General features: G+C 44.7%; 1 protein-coding gene across 1 annotated transcript in view; it reads right to left on the minus strand.

Annotated features, from left to right (window-relative positions):
• The window catches only part of LOC310816301 (ephrin-B3-like), a gene marked incomplete at both ends in the record, with an annotated part of 23,895 nt that extends 9,789 nt beyond the window's left edge, over positions 1-14,106 (minus strand). Inside the window, 2 exons of the mRNA XM_083686429.1 lie at positions 2,895-3,190; positions 13,958-14,106. Coding sequence (XP_083542555.1) covers positions 2,895-3,190; positions 13,958-14,106 — 445 coding nt within the window. The remainder of the gene's footprint in view (positions 1-2,894; positions 3,191-13,957) is intronic.
• Positions 14,107-17,734: the final 3,628 nt, after the last annotated feature.

Below are 17,734 nucleotides of genomic sequence, written 5' to 3' on the forward strand. Positions count from 1 at the left end.
ATTAGTGTGGGAGTCTTACGGTGTGACCTTTATCAGCGAGGAAAACACATACACACACACACACACACACACAGAGCCTGGAATACATACACACACACACACACACAGAGCCTGGAATACATACACACACTCCCCCCCCTTTCAACATATCGAGTTCCGAATAAATGAACAAAGACAATACCACACACACAGGCACATATACATTAGCTTGCATAGATTCAGACACACATGCTACCCCCCCCCCCCCCGACCCTCACACACAAGCATGAACAAGCAGATACAAAAGCCACCTCTCTGTCTTTGCTCTCTCTCCCTCTCTTCCTTTATCTATTTCTGAAACACAGTGTGGTGAGGTTCCGATTGGTGACCTAGATCAGGGAGGCGACATGTCACTTTGTGTTATTCACAGTCATCACACAACCCCCCCACCACCCCCACCACCTCCACCCCCCACCCCACCACCCTACCACCCCATACCGACCAACCCACCCACCCCCCCACCCCGGGAACAGTGACTGGACTGTCCCCTAGCCCTTCGCCTCAGACACAGCATCTCTCTCTCTCTCACTCTCTCTCACTCTCTCTCTCTCTCTCTCTCTCTCTCTCTCTCTCTCTCTCTCTCTCTCTCTCTCTCTCTCACTCTCTCTCTCTCTCTCTCTCTCACTCTCTCTCTCACTCTCTCTCTCTCTCTCTCTCTCTCTCACTCTCTCTCTCTCTCTCTCTCTCTCTCTCTCTCTCTCTCACTCTCTCTCACTCTCTCTCTCTCGCTCTCTCTTTCTGTATGTCAGTTTGGGATTATTTGAGCATCACTTTACCATTGATATGTTTCAAAATCAAGACAACACTGAGTGGATGACACCAGACCGTGACCAAGAGGCAACTCTTGGGCGAGCGTCGACCAGAGAGGGTGTACGTTTTGTACATCCACATGAAATTGTGATCAGGACAGGCAAGCGAAAAAAAATAGAAAAAGGGACAGATGAATACGAAGCCAAACAACATAAAAACCCACCTGGATATTAAAACTAGCCAGCTCGTTGATTTCATAAGTAGGACTGACCGAATTGAATGTTGTGTATCCTCCTTACCATTTCTCTTCGGAATCCATTAACTTATCTGTTACTTCTTGGTATTTTAAGTATTTATGTTATTTTTGTTACAAGGTCATAGAAACTTGTTTCTCAAAATTCAACAGCCTCCCAGTACTTCTTCAAACACCCAGGATTGTTTGTTTACGAAAAGTTTCCCAAGATGCGGGTTGTAACAGTCATGAGGAGATGAGATGAGGCAAAGTTTTTAGAAGGTTTGCTTGGCACGGCACATCTCATATATAAACAGTTCTATTTTTAATTGCACAATTGCCACAAACACACACACACACACACACACACACACACACACACACACACACACACACACACACACACACACACACACACAGAGCTCAAACTGTCTACTCCTCTTTTGTCTACCCCTCTATTTCAGTTTAACATTGATGAATAATCCAACATGTTCCTCCTCAATTATTAACCGCCCTAAACAGCACATGCAGATGCACACACACACACACACACACACACACACACACACACACACACACACATAGACACCCACACACAAAGGCTAAGTGACTTACTCATACAAGCACATACAACATATTACACACATAAACATGCGAAGCACAAACACACACACACAAAAACACATGCGCACGCACGCACACACACACACACACACACACACACACACACACACACACACACACACACACACACACACACACACACACACACACACACACACACACACACACACACACACACACACACACAAACAGAGCCACTCCCCGAGCAGAGCTCACACAGACAGAAGCAGTCATCGTTGGTGATGGTGAATTATTCAGAGTGTGTGTTTGGATTGATGTGATGGCGGTGGTGGTGGCGTGCAGAGTTGGGAGTATGTGGCACTTTCATCTCTCTCATGTTGTTTTTGGGAGGGCTTGGGTTGAAGTGCTCCCATGGGACCCGTGAGTACGGAGCCATCAAAAGCCCATTTACAGAGTTGCCAGAGTGACTACAACACACTGACACTACAGAGAAAGGAAAACAGTCCTTAAACACTTCCATCTCTGTAGAACCCACAAAAGCACACCTGCATCGCTAAATATGCACATCTGTCAACGACCTGCGTAAATCACCATATGTGCTGTGAGTGGAACATATTTGTGTCAAAATAAACTCACCTGGGCACAGTTAGAAACCTGGAGGAACTATTTGCAGAGAACACACTCATGGACATGAAGGTGCATGCATGAACGCGCACACACACGCACGCACAGACACAGACACACACACACAGACACAGACATACACAGACACAGACACAGACACACACACACACACACACACACACACACACACACACACACACACACATCCACACACACACAGCATCCTTGGGCCCTGTGAATGTGCTGTGGTGGCGTATGGCTGCTTGCCTGAGCTCTGGGCTGGGCGTGTGTCCCAGACGACTGGGTCATTTCACTAGTGTGCCCTTGAGCTCTCCACCGCATATTACGGCCAATTAAACACCGCTGCTCAAACGACCTCAACATGTTTATGCAAAATATGTAAAAACAGCAGGCCGGTGAGTGAATTCCCCCTCCTCTCTCCCTCTCGCCATGGCTCTCTCTGCTCCAACTCATTACTGCCATATTGGAGAAATTAAAATGCCAAGATAGGTTAATTAATTGTGATATCCCGGAGGTCACACACACACACACACACACACGTACACACACACACACACACACACACACACACACACACACACACACACACACACACACACACACACACACACACACACACACACACAGCATCTCCCCCCCTTACCAATGATATAATAGTCCTGCAGGGTCTTGAACTCGTGGCCCCACAGGTTGGGGGAGAACTCCTGGAACTTGATGGTGAAGCGCATGTCGCTGGCGGGCTTGTCACAGGTGAGCAGCAGGTTGGGCGCTCCCATCACCTCACAGCGGTCCGCCTCCTCGCGCATGGACACCAGGAACAGCTTGTAGAACTCGTACTCATTGGGCGAGCGCGGGCCAGGTGGGTTGGATGCAGGACAGATCAGGTCCAGCCGGTCCCCTATCTGAGGGTACAACACGTAACCCCTCTCATCCCCAAACCTGCAGACAGAGAGATAAAGAGAGAGAGAGAGCGAGAGAGAGAGCGAGAGGGAGGGGGGGGGGGCGAAGAGAAGGAGAGAGGTGAGGATGGTCTCCATAGAAACCAGTGATTGACAGTGTGATATTTAACCATCTCCCTCTCTGACAGCTTGTGTTTGGAGAAGAGGCCTCATCTATTCATGGCACATTATAGAGACACAGACATGCATGCCTGTGGGAGAAGGGTCTGCGTGTGTGTGTCTGTGTGTGTGTGTCTGTGTGTCCGTGTGTGTGTGAGTGTGTGTGTGTCTGTGTGTCTGTGTGTCCGTGTGAGTGTGTGTGTGTGTGTGTGTGTGTGTCTGTGTGTCCGTGTGTGTGTGAGTGTGTGTGTGTCTGTGTGTCCGTGTGTGTGTGAGTGTGTGTGTGTATGTGTTTAGGGCTCGATCCTCTAAGACCACTTCAGTCACAGCACACATTATCTTGTCATTTAGAGGACGCCCTTATTGAAAACATTTCGCACGGAATACAAATCACATCACATGCATATCAGCAGCATCAACACCATTAACAAGACATAAAACAATTTGCAATTTCAAGCCAACCGTGATCACAGTAACTCAACACGGCAATCCAGAGCAACCAGGGAGTAGCGACCAGGGAATGGCGGCCGGAGGCTAGGAAGAGAGTTGTCTATGTTGTTCTGGAGGGTTTTCAAAATGTGCGTCAGCAAGCTGGAGTCAAATATTTTTAAACCATTTGCATGGACAACTAAGCTCTCTAATTGTAATTCTAATCCACAAATGATTCCTCCCTAGAGGCAATTATGCAGCTATGGTTTCTGTTTTTGGTGTTAATAGAACTTCTTAGACCTCGTGGTCTTTGTAGTCTGGCCGGACTTCCACAGTGAATTGTCCATAATTCCCGCTAAATCCACCATCCGTTCACAGTCGGGAGGTCACGTGTAATTCACTGTAAATTCACGGTGACTTCAAGGTGAAACCATGGAAAATGTACACCTTGAATCTCACACAACCTTGAGTCACAAGCTCAACCTTACACCGGAATATAGGTTGTGATGACAACCACTGTTTAAAATAAAGAGGTGCAGAGAGGCTGCAGTGCCTGTTCTCCAGTAAGCCCTTAGAGCCTCCAGATCCCACTGACATTTCAACACAGGAAGAGACAGGGAAGAGGAAACTGAACATAACTAGGGAGCTGCAGGCTCCTTCTTTCTCTCTCTAGCTCCCTCCATCTCTCTGACTCTTTGTGTTACCTTAGTGCCTGAAATTTAAATACATTACATTGGGATTTGCTTACCACTGATCTACACAGCATACTGGACATTTTCAAAGTGAAAGAAAATTAAAAAGAAAATGTCAATAATTTATAAAAAATGAAAAAACAGAGTATACTCCCCCCCCCCTTGCTGTGGCGCTCCTAAAATTAGCTTGGATAATAGTTTATGTAATTTCAGAATTAATATATTTGTCTTAGCAGGGTCCCTGATTTGAATATGAATCAATTACACACTGTGTTAATTAGGCTGCCAATTCAGCAAATGTCTCAATGTTGTCTTTACTCTGACAAATTCCCATACTTATAAAATGATTTAGCGACACTATTCTTCATGGGAGACTGTGTGAAAACAGCGATGCGTGTGCTGGATTTGCTCTAAACTTACTCTGATTTGTTTCAAACACAGTGATGCAGTTTTCTTCCTCTCCATTTGTTCAGTTCATAGACAACCTGATCAACAGAGTGTAGAATTGATTCCTATTTAAATGAGGGACCCTCTAAAGACAAGGTTATACATACCCAAAACAGTTGGGTTGAACTATTATCATTTGCACTCAATGGACTCAACTCAATGTATTGTATCAACTGTTTCAAACATTTTTGCATTTGAACACATTTTAGGAGAGTCACAGGGGGGGTATATACTTTTTTCACGCAGGTCTTCTCGGGGGGGGGGGGGGGAATTCATTCAGTGTAGCACTGCCTAGTCACTTTCTCTGACTCCCTCTCTCCCTTTCACACACACTCCTTTCATCAGATCAAGGAGTTTCAGCAGGGTACAGAGACTAGGGACTAGGGAGTTTTTTTTATGATAAATGATTGGCTGTTACATTTCACTCTTTCGAGGTTGTTCTTGTGATAGAGGAGGTGAGGAACACCTTGTTGTGGCTTTAACCATGGTCCTAATGGGCAGCTTAACCTTTGTCCTGGATGACAACAGTGGGACAGTTGGGACAGGCTCCAGCCTCCCTGTGATCTACCATGAGAGAGCGGAGGTTAGGGTTAGGGTCTGACCTTTTCATGTGTCAAGACACATCTTAACAGAGGGAGTTCGGTTCAGCACACACACCACATGCATGTAGGCTACTGTAGTTACATGGGAAATAAAAACACAACCACAATCAGAAATGAAAGTCATCTTCGAAGTAATTATTGTGTAAACACATAGATATGACCAACGTTATTGGGACATTGGCTAGGATGTCCAATTAAAAATGACCAATGTGTAAAATAATGATCCTCTAAGAAAGCCAATGATACAAACCACGTGTCTCTATCGTATTCTGTTAAAAAGTTATTGGAGTTTTTACCCTTGAAAAAGTTCAAACTCTGTCAACGGTGCTCTGTGCTTATAATCAATGTGTTACAAAATCCGACTTTTTGGATAAAATTCACAACATGAAGAATCATATTGTTTTGGTCAAATTTATTTTATAACATTAGGAAGTGACATTTCATCACCAAAGCTCTCACTCTCAATCTGGGCAGCGTTTCTCTACATTGGCCTTTGCAGGTCTCTCTATCTCTCACGTTAATGCCAGGATTCACATGACATCCCAATCACACGCTTCTGCGTTCACGGAGCCAATCAAGCGTGTCTGTGACATTTTTTTTTACACACGTGACATGACTGATTGCTATAGGGGCCACATCGGCACTATCCTACCATAACTGTAGCCTGAGGTCACGGCCTGAAACTACCCGCTGGATACCGTGCATGGTTGACCTTGTAAAGCAGGTTCAACACCTCACTTAGGGCACATTGTTGTAACATATGAATGCTCGTATTGAAGCTTGAGAACGAACTTCATGGTTGGTCAGTGTTCACGGTCTTCCAGGTATTTGAGGGATTAGTGTGAAAGCATGATTGAACAAAGCTGAAGGGCATCAGGGGAGGCTGGTGGAAGCAGAAATCGGAGGAAGGGCTCATTGTAATGTATGGCATGGAATAAGGAATGGTGTCAAACACGTGTTTGATACCAGTGTTTGATACCATTCCTGATTCCGTTCCATGCATTACAATGAGCCCGTCCTCCGATTTCTGCCTTCACCAACCTCCCCTGAAGGTCATACATGGCATGGCCTTATTCAACATAGTTGAGTGCTTTTGGTGGAGCACTGAGCGTGCTCCTTTGAACTGGGCTGGCTGATGTTCATCTGTAGGTACTTCCTATTCATCTGATCAGTTGACTGTAAAGCAACAACTTCGGCTCTCGCATAAATATTGAATTTATCCTCCCCTTAAATGTGTTCTAAGAATCTGTTGAGTTGCTAAAAAGGATTCTAATGCTGTAGTCATGGTACTGTAGACCTGTTTAAAACTCCGGCATAAATGATGCACCAGGAACCCATACGTAATCTGAACTATAAATATCTAATGAAAATGGTTAAGTATGAATCAGTCCTGAGGTATGACAACACAGGGGTCAAGGACAGGGCAACTACTTTACTTTTGAACGTGTGTGTGTGTGTGTGTGTGTGTTTGTGTGTGTGTATTCACAAGAGTATGTCCAATATATGTTTACAATCTCCCCTGGTCTTTGTGACCCTATCCTCAGATTCTGTGTGTTGCTCCCACATCTCTGTTATTTCTGTGGGCAGATTAAAATGTCTCTCAGTACTGCCTTCACGGCCCAGTGTCTATGGGAATGTGAGTGTTTGCTTAATTGACAGTCTGCCCTCTCTCCTCTTGGTTTATACCCATCTCTCTACAGTAGCTGCAGCTGCGTCGGTAACCCCACACTCTAATTAATCAACTCCCAGCTCCATGTTTGCCCACATCATTCTGCCTCATCGCTCTGATAGGGCCGTTTTTCACCCCAACTTCCACCAGTAATCCCTCCTACAGCGCCGTGCTCCGGCCCCGGTCTGGAGGTTCTGTATAGCCACAGTACTGTAGCAGGAGGCACCGGCCCCTGAGGCCCACTGAGGCCAGGACCTCCTCTGCTACCCAAGGACGTGCACAAGAGGGGCGAAAGGGGGCAACAAACCGTGCCCCTTTGCCCTGCCACTCACAAAGTGCCCTCCTGGAGGGTGCTTTTATTTTCCGCATCGCACCGCTCCCCAGTTGTTCGGAACGCACCCTCCCCACCCCCCGTCTCGTAGCCCCCTGTTGCCCTTTTTTTGGGGGGGAAAAACCACCTTTCCTTCCATAAGACTATGCAAGCCTGTGCTGCTGCCCACCCAGACACAACAGGGGGGCTGGTGAACTGTAAGCTTTGCCTGTGGTGGCTTTAATAGCCATTGGCGCATTAAGGTGGATCATGACTTTCAGGCGATTTAAACAATTCAATCCATATCACCCGCTGTATTACATGGTTATAGCGTGCTAGGAGCACTGGGCACGATGTGTTAATCAATCAACACACCACACAATCCATATTGATCAGTACTCACAAAGTAGTTAATCCTTTTTCATCATAGCAAAATACAATTGTGAAAATCATGTGGATTTTGCAATGTCAAAGCCCTTAACCATCATGGAGAAGTGTTACTACTCTGTCCTTGGAGAAGCCCTCCCCCAAACCCGCTAAGTGAGTGCTGCTTTATCTGAAGAGCTTCCTGAGTGTTGTTTTAAGCCTTTATCAGTGTTATTCAATGAGTTAAGGACTGAGCGATAGCAGTCACATTCCTGCCCCATGACTGAGCTTCTGCATCAAACACTGCTCTTAACATAGACCCAACATGACACAAGCATAGCTCCAACATAATGACGACAACTCCACACCAAGGTCAGTCCCTTGAAAGGGAGATCTTGGGCACTAAGTGAAGAGAGTTGGGGTTCTCTAAACTTTGTGGAGCCGTGCTTGCCTTGGTGGATCCTCAGGTGTAGGGATGTGAGAGGGAGATATGTTCCCAGAGTCCCCGGACTCTAATTGCACATGAAAAGACTCATCATCATCAAGCCCAAATCACAGGAATGATTAAAGATGAGCATGACTAAAAATACACATTCCCTTTGTTCGGAGGAGAAGGGCAGAGAGAGAGAGAGAGAGAGAGAGAGAGAGAGAGAGAGAGAGAGAGAGAGAGAGAGAGAGAGAGAGAGAGAGAGAGAGAGAGAGCTCCTTCTCAATTCCCTTCCTTCCCTTCTCTTTCTCCTCCTCTTTTTCATTTCTGTCTCCCTCACACATACTTGCTCACCAGGGAACCAGTAGGTTTTCACTCTTGTGTTTTTGAATAACAAGTTTCAGAAGAGCATTTCAAGCGGAAAGATTGAGACTTCACATATGGAGCTTCAGAGACAAAGACGCAGAGAGAAAGGGGAAAATAATAGGCACAACTGGGTTTCAATTAGGTGAAAGTTGAAAGGGTAATACGGTTGTTATTTGTTAAAACAACTACATGTCCATAAGCTGCATTTGTTTGTTTATGTTTGTATACTTATTGCTGACATAGCTCTTGGACTTTATCCTCTACAATCACCAATTACCCATAACTCTCTGCAAAACATACAGAAACATATTATTCATGCCACTTAACCTTTACGAAAGAGAGAGGGAGGAGCGGAGAGAGACAGACAGACAGACAGATAGAGGAGGAAGGGACAAAGAGAAATCGAGAGAGGCAGTGCAGGGGAGAGGGACACCGAGAGATGGGAGGAAAAAATGAGTGAAAGATCAAACAAACAGAAGTACATGGGGAAACAGCCAAGTATGTCTTTTTTATGACACAGATGCAATGAACACAGCCTTAAAAAGCCAGTTCAGTTGTGTAATGTTGAACGTCCCCCCCCCCCCACACACACACACCTCACAGCAAAACCATCATCGGTGCAATCTTAAGACTGCAATTACTCCATTCTCCACAACACACTCTCATGCGATGCCAAGGCTTTGATGACATGCCAGAGAAGCACCTTTGAAACAGAAAATTAAAGATGTGAAGGACGGTGAAAGGGGATTTGGAAATGATACTAAGGTGTGTAAATGTGGGAAGCTAATAACCACAGTGTGTGTGTGTGTGTGTGGTTTCCAACATCTACATACAAAATATACGAGGAAGGAAGATTAACTCCTTTATGTCCTAAACTCTTTCAATGATTTACCCATCGCTCTAAATTAATTCTACTCTATCCCGAGGCAAGAGCTGATGAAACCATTGGATTACTGAAGAGATTTCATCAGATTAATCTTCTGCCAAGACTCCAAATCAAGGTTCCTAAATGCATCCCACTCCCACATACGCACGACGATGAGGAAATGGTCAGTGGCCAATGGTTTAATTTCCAGATGACTCGGCTGATGTTCCATATGACTGGTGATAGTCCCAGGACAGTTACAGCTACATTACACAAGTTACATTTCTCACACATTTCCTGACTGCGAGATAAAGCGATATTTAGTTGAGCCAGCCTAGGCTAATGGTTAGTTTGTTGAAGATGATGATTGATAGAGAGAGAGAGAGAGAGAGAGAGAGAGAGAGAGTAATCCCCACACAGACTGCTTTGTTGTCTGACTGACAGTGGAGCACTCCACATATGGGCACTACTGGGTGTATGTTGTGTTGTGTACGAGGATTATCCTCCCTTACTCTCACACCCCTAATCCAAGGTCAAGTGGTACAGCCCAAAATGTGCTGCTGTTTCCAAAGTCACTTTCACAAGTCTTTGGAAAACTTTCTTTGTTGACGGCTTGGTTTTGTGTTTCACAAATAGCGTCCAACTGCAAGTTCGAGGGCACTAACACAAGCTTTCCCATAAACACAAGACACACATATAATGCCCAGTCCACTTTTCTTCGCCTGTCTTCATTTGACACTGTTTATTCTCCCGAGCTCAATCTAGTCTATCTAGTTTGATAAATATTTAGACTAGAAAAAACATAGACGTAACAGACACACCCAGGCACAAACACACACACACACACACACACACACACACACACACACACAAACACACACACCCAGACACACACATACACACTCACACTTGCGCACACAGACACATAGGCACACTGACACACACACACACACACACACACACACCTACACACACACACACACACACACACACACACACACACACACACACACACACACACAGCTGTCTGGGTGGTGACACTGGAGGACAGGGGGCAGATTGTTCCTCACCACTGGATGAGTAAACAAAGCGAGTCTAAACACCCTCAGAGGGAGACAGCCACCTGGGAGTACACCCCCAGCACAACAACCACCAGCCATGAAACCCACACTCCTGGGAACACAAACACACTCAATGCACAATACCAACGCATGTAAATACTAAAATCTCTCCTCTCCTCTCATTATCTGCTCTCCTCTCATTATCTGTCCCCCCACCCTTCTCTCTTTCTTACTTCCACACACACACACACACACACACACACACACACATACACACACACACTCATTTTGGGCTATATGGCCTTTTTAGAAGGGCTAAGACACAGAAAGGACACCATTAACATTTTCCAACTAAATCTCCTGACGCTGTGTATCTGCGTTGCTTTTCTTTTCCCAATCTTGAAAATGTTTGAATTGTAAACGATTAGCCCAGTTAACCCGGCTTTTATCCTCAGCCAATTAGCAGGCAATTCATTAAATATTGAGCAGGCTGTAAAGGATTAATTTTTAATGAACATTTGAGGGGGAGAGTTGTACAACAACTTCTCCTGGAGCGATGCACAGAGACAGCCTGCACTCAGAAACGTTAACAGTCGTTTACCAAGCCAACAACAGTTGTCAGCCAGTCCCCCCCACCGCACCCGCTAACCCCTCTCACACTAGCAGGCCAAACACACAGGCAAATGGCAGCCTTCTACTCAGGCTCAGGCCAGACAAAGTAGTGTACTAGACAATGCATGTTGACTACATGTGAACGTCATCGTTCCCAGTGGAGGGGCTCTCGTTTGTGCCTCATTTGAATAGAAAATCTAATGAGGTGCCTATAGAAAGTCTACACGCCCTTTCAAAAAAAAACAGAAAAAAAAAAAAACGTTGTTGTCCCAGAGCCTGGAATCAAAATACATTAAATGAGGATGTTTTCCTCAATGATCTACACAGCCTACTGGACACTTTCAAAGTGAATGAAAAAAATGTCAATCATTTATTAAATATGAAAAATAGGCTAGACCACTTGCTGCGGCTCTCTGAAAAATGAGCTCAAATGCAAAAATGTCTTCATCAAGTTCCTCAATGAGTTGAATTTAGTGCAATGATAATAGATTTCTGAATACATTGAATACATTTGTCTTTGTACGGTCCCTGATTAGAATGGGAATCAACGACACACTGTGTTGATTCGGCTGTCACTACCAACTCTGTCACTACCAACTCTGTCACTACCAACTGTCACTATCACTTTCTCAATGTTCTTATGACCCTGACAAACTCCCCAGTCCCTGCCGGTGACAAACAAACCTAGAACATGGTGCAGCTACCGCTATTCTTCACATGGGACATGGTACGATGTGTGCGCTCGCATCACTTCAATTCACTGTAGCAAACACAACAATGGATTTTAAATATATTGTTTTCATTAAGGGATTCCTTCTGGCCACTCTGTGATATAGAGTGATTTTGTAGAGTGACTGGGATGATGTTGTCCCATCGACTGTGCTTTTGCCTCTCAGCCATTCAACTGCAGATGTTTGTAAGTCTCCCCAGGCCTCAGGCTAGCATTCCTGAGCAGTTTTGTTCCTCTCCATTCGGTCAGTTTGTAGTAACAACCTGATCAACAGAGTGTGTAATTGGTTCCTATTCAAATGAGGAAGCCTGCAAAAACAAGGTTATACATTCAAATATAAGTTTGAACTATTATCATTGCACTTAATCAACTCAATTTATTAAATTCAACATTTAACTTGTTGAAAACATTTTTGCATTTGAGCACATTTTAGGAACACCCCCCCCATCAAAGGGCATTGCAAATAGGTCTTCTCTGTTTCTAATTTTTAATCAATTTTTTTTTTCTTTCAGTGTCCAGCAGGCTCTGTAGATTTGTGTGGAAAAACAACATAATTTAATGTATTTTGATACAAGCTCTGTGGTCTTTCCATACACACTGTATAGAATTTATAACTGTTGATCATATGTCAGTCTTTATTCCCAATGCTTCTTTATTCTGTGATTGTTTGTCAATATTTTCTTGCGCTGGACCGGTGTCCTATTGACTTGTCCTCATTCAGAATGTGTGTACATCATGTGAATCTGTGTGTGTGTGTGTGTGTGTGTGTGTGTGTGTGTGTGTGTGTGTCTGGACATCAGGAGTCTGAGGAGCTGTTCAATAGGCCGTGAGTAAACACTTTGACCTTTTCAGATATCGAAGGGACATTTGATTCCATACGGATGAGGGATTCACAGCACATAGCTCATACGCTGTCTCTCCTATCAATCCCCACCTCAAGTCTTTCTATGTTTCATCAGGTCCAACAACATTTTCTGTCTCTCCATCTCTTGGCTCTATATCCATTAATTTCCCCCTTTTTGTCTTTGACTTTGTACTGCCTCCCTCACTCTCATTCTAATTAGTTTGAACTGATTATTTTGCTTTTTATTCTCTGTTTGCTAGTTCATTCTGTGTTAATGGGCCTTGGACAAGTGTATTATAGGCTACTGTTATGAGCAGCTAAAGCCTCTCCCCTAAAGCTCTCTGTGACTGTTCCAAGTGTGCCTTTCCTCGTGTGTGCGCGGGCGCGTGTGTGTGTGTGAGAGAGAGTAATATAGGTAACATAGGCAAGGCCTAGTAGGCAATGCTTTGATTTAAGGGGAGCTTGCTTAAACAGCTTAAACAGAATCCAGGTTACGTTCCCGCTGGGCTTTCATCATGTCCCCCCTCGCGTGGATTCAGAACTCAGCAGGAGTCCGCGCAGGCTGGAGGGGAGACTGGAACCCACGGACGGCACACACGCGACCTTTTATGAGGGAGCAGTCATGCATGGAGACCACCCCCTCTCTCACACAATCCTGACATAATAACCGTCTGCCAAAAACACAGGCATTCCCACGCTTAATAACAAAATAGTGCTGTTTCCTTGCTCTCGAATCGGTAATAGAGCGAGAAATGTTCAGTCTACACTATGTTTTAACTATGGAGGACGACAGGACACCCATCTTCAAATCCCCAGCTAAATGGCCGTGTCCAGCAGACAGAGTGAGCCAGGAAAAAACACCGTCTTCCTCGACCGCACCATTATCTCCCCCCAGCGAAGTCAGTACTGACCACTCACCTCTGTCACACCAGCAACAAGTAGCGTTGGAGTATTCACTATGTCATTCGAGACCTGAAATTGAAACTAGTCAAATCACCAATCAGTCTCCCAACCAATAAGTCCCCATGGGCCATGCTCCCCAGAAGGTGGTTAAGCTGTGTCTCCAAAGACCACCACACAAACATCGCCTACACAGTTCAACTTTGAAAGCTTGGGAACTGTGTCGATGACTGGCATTATTGAGTGAAACTATATTGTGTTTTTGAAGGGGACATGACAGGAACTGTAACTATTCGAAGCATGGTCAGATTTATAGCACTTAACCTACCTTTTGTTCAGTGAATTCCAGTAAATGGGTTCCATGTTCGTTGCAGCTATCCCCAGTAAATCCACAAGGAAAATCATAAGAAATCCCAAGCCATTACAGCCGTCCCAATGCGTAAAAGACACCCCTGCTCCTCGGCTCTCTCCTGCCATTTTACCCCGAAAAAAGAGGGGACGTTTTAGACAAAGAATCGCTGGGAGACTGCGAACGAAGTTCACCAAATCCCTCGGAGCGCACAGCTATGGCGTGACTTCGGCAACCACATCAGGAAAAACGTCAGAAAAATCAATCAAAGGTAACATTCAGTCACAAAAATGTTAGGGGGAGATACAATATATCAACCTCTCTTCAGTTTAAAGTGCATTAGCAGCCACATGTAGCTTTCTGGTTTGAAACACATCCAACAAGGGACATTATTCCATAATGATAACGATAATATGCGTCTGTGTCGTCTGTCGAAAATTAACCGAAATAACTGCGCTATTTATCGGGATAATGTGAGTAGCCTGAATGTCAATTCACATTGAATAATTATACTTTGGCATAACGACTGTTCATATCTATTTCGCAGTGTCAAACCTTGCGATCCGGATGCGCTGGCTTGCCCGCTTCAATGTCCCTCTGCACTCGAACAGATTTATCCTGGAAAGCTGAATAAGGGAGCATTCACTGGCCAAAGTTGATCAGTGCCTCTGCTCAAGCAGCACTTGAATGCTTAACGCGTAGGGCTTTCACAGCTCTCTCCATCAGTTCTCCTGCAAACTATGTATCCCTTGTGTCTTGGCGTACACAACTAACATCCTATTCCGTCGGGTTGGCATCTTTCCCGCTATAAATATATAAATATTGGCATTATCAATAAAGTCAAACTTGAGCAAACTTCGAGAATGGTAGCCGCGAAGGTCGGTGTTATTTTACGCATTCAAAAACATTTTGAACGAGGAGAATCACCTCATCTAACTTATTCTGGTCGTAGTCAGTTTACCAATGTGGTGCATCTTTCTCCATACGCTCTGCTATGCCGTCAATTAATAGCACTACTGCGCTTAGGAGAGATGGGGTGACAGAGGAATTCTGCATAGTTCTGAGCGTAGCTCAGGGAACAGCCCCCTACCATTGTCACCACTCAGTGATGAACATTTCATCCAAGCCAGCTAATACAAAAGAGTGAGCAGAAACTTCCCATGGTTAACATTTTCTTCTGTGTCGAGACAAGTATGGCATTAATTACAGTTTTTTCTGAATGCTTAAACACTAACAGTGATTCTTGAAGCACTATCTCTGAAACCATTAACACTTGGAGCCAATGCATTTACCACATATACCAAACTGAATGCACGTTCTCTGCTTTACACTCAGTTTGTAATTTTATAACATACGTTTTGCAAAACTGTAAACACAACTCACTGCTTTACACTCAGTTTGCAATTTAATAACACACTACTAGCAAAACTGTAAACATTGGTCTGTAGATTGCTACACTATTTTGCCAATTGCCTTTCCACATTGACACATGTGAAAACACTTTTAGATAATGAGTTCACTTACAAATCAGAGCTTGAGCACTATAAATAGGCCACAGGTAAACATTTGGTTTGACCAACAATGGAGGCCAATATTGGACAGAGAGTAAGAGGGCTGAGAACTAGAGGAGGAAGAGGAGGACGAGGAGAACAAGGACGAGGAGGTGAAGAAGTAAGAGGAAGAGGAGGACGAGGAGGAGAAGGAAGAGGTGAAGTAGGACGGGGGAGAAGGAGAGGATGGGGAAGAGGAAGGGGAGTCAGGAACATAATAACTGATGAAATCAGAGCGACTGTGGTTGACCATGTTGTCAACCATGGGATGAGCATGATGGAGGCTGGGCAACGGGTTCAACCAAATCTGACTGTTGCAGGTATCATATGAGTGTTTCGAAACGAGAACCGGCACGTAACGGTAAGTGCTGTTGTCTTACTGGTACAGTAATATGTACTGTACTTTCATAACGAGAAGGATCTATCACTAAAACCATTCAAATGTTTTTACAGAACTGCAAGAAAACCAGGATCTGGTGGAAGGGGTGGACTGTTCACCCCAGAGCAGGAGACCCACATTGTAAATATGGTCATTGCAAATAACTGCATCAGACTCAGAGAACTGCAGGACCACATAATGGCAGATAACACCATATTCCAAAACCTTGCAAAAACAAGGGGCTGCGGCAGAAATATCATCCGACACTGTGCCATCATCAACGTCCCGGAACAACATGGTGGCAACATAACAATGTGTGTGGCTATTAGTCAAAACGGCGTCCTTCACCATCATGCAATCCTAGGTCCATACAACACTGCACACATTATCACATTTCTGGACACCCTCCACAACAGACTAATTCCTAATGACCAGGGGCCAGAACAGCCCAGGTACGTGAAAAACCTGGGACAATGTTAGTTTCCACCGGGCTGCTTTGGGCCGCAATTGCTTCACAGGTCACCCACTTTTATCGCACTCAGTCTCCCCCCATACTCTCTGTTCTTGAATTCTATTGAATAATTTTTAAAAAGGTTTGAAGAGTTTTGCAAGAATTGTTTGCTTTCGCAAGAGAGTGTTTTGCTCGTTTGGTATAAGGTTTCGTGGTTAGTGTGTAGAGTTTTGCAAAAATAGCCTATAGTTTAAAAGATAGTCCCTAAGCAATCAGAAAAAACTGTAATAGACTAATCATTGATGTTAATTAACATGCACAATAACAATACAATCATCCTCATTCTTGCAACAGGCATATAGAATGCATTACATTTTCACCACTGACGATAATAATCTAAAATGTTCAGTTGCAGATGCGAAGGAGAAAAGTGAAATAACTTAGAACTGATTGGGAAAATACAACTGGACCTACATTGCCCCCTCCTGGATGACATCATTTACTACAAGCAGAGATGCTTCACTTGTGTCAGACCTTTTTGAGAGAGAGAGAGAGAAACAATATGTTCAAGTGAGACGGCTAAGTTTTCAGAAATCAATTGGGTCAGCCCAAACATCACAGCAGTTACTGGATGGAGTGCTGTGCAATGTGGCTCATCAGTGCAAGAAAGTTGCCAACTTGAACTTTCATGGTGACAATGTCAGCAGGACAAAGACAACAACCCATTATGGATTCAGCAGTGGGGAGATGAAGATGAAAGTCTGGGCTGACTTGCATACGTTTAAGGACAGGCTGGAGCCCGGGAAGGGCTACATCATAAACAACTTCAAAATGCCTCCTCCCAAGGGCCAGACTTTGTGTCTCAAAGAAACAACACAAATCTCCCAAACATCTGTGGTGACAGAGGAATGTCAGAGGAGCTTATCAAGGAAGCCCATGCGCTGGTGGAGTGGCCAGAGGAGCTAATCAGGGAAACCAATGAGCTGGTGGAGCCACCATTACCAAAGGTGGCTGTGTCAGAGACTGGAAGAACTGAAGTGAGGGACTTCCAGGTCCCTGTGAGGAATATTGTCCTGACTGAGGGTGAGGCCAGTCACTCCCTGGAGACAGGTGGTTATGGAGACCCTGAGGTGGTTATGGGATCCAGTTATGGTCTGCCCCCTCAGCTTCCTATGACCAAGGATACCGGAAATTCAACTCTATGAACTACACCATTGTAGAGGAGGTGACACTCACCATGCAGCTGACTGCGATGAAACTGCTGAAATCGTTGGAGAAGCCTAGCAAGATATTCTGCAGACACCATTGTGAAGATGGCTAATGGTCTGTGGAGGTGGCAGCTTAAGAGCTTCACAAATTAGCTCCCCACTAGCGTG

Source organism: Argentina silus, assembly GCF_951799395.1.
Source record: "Argentina silus genome assembly, chromosome: 2".
In the NCBI taxonomy this organism is placed as follows: domain Eukaryota; kingdom Metazoa; phylum Chordata; class Actinopteri; order Argentiniformes; family Argentinidae; genus Argentina; species Argentina silus.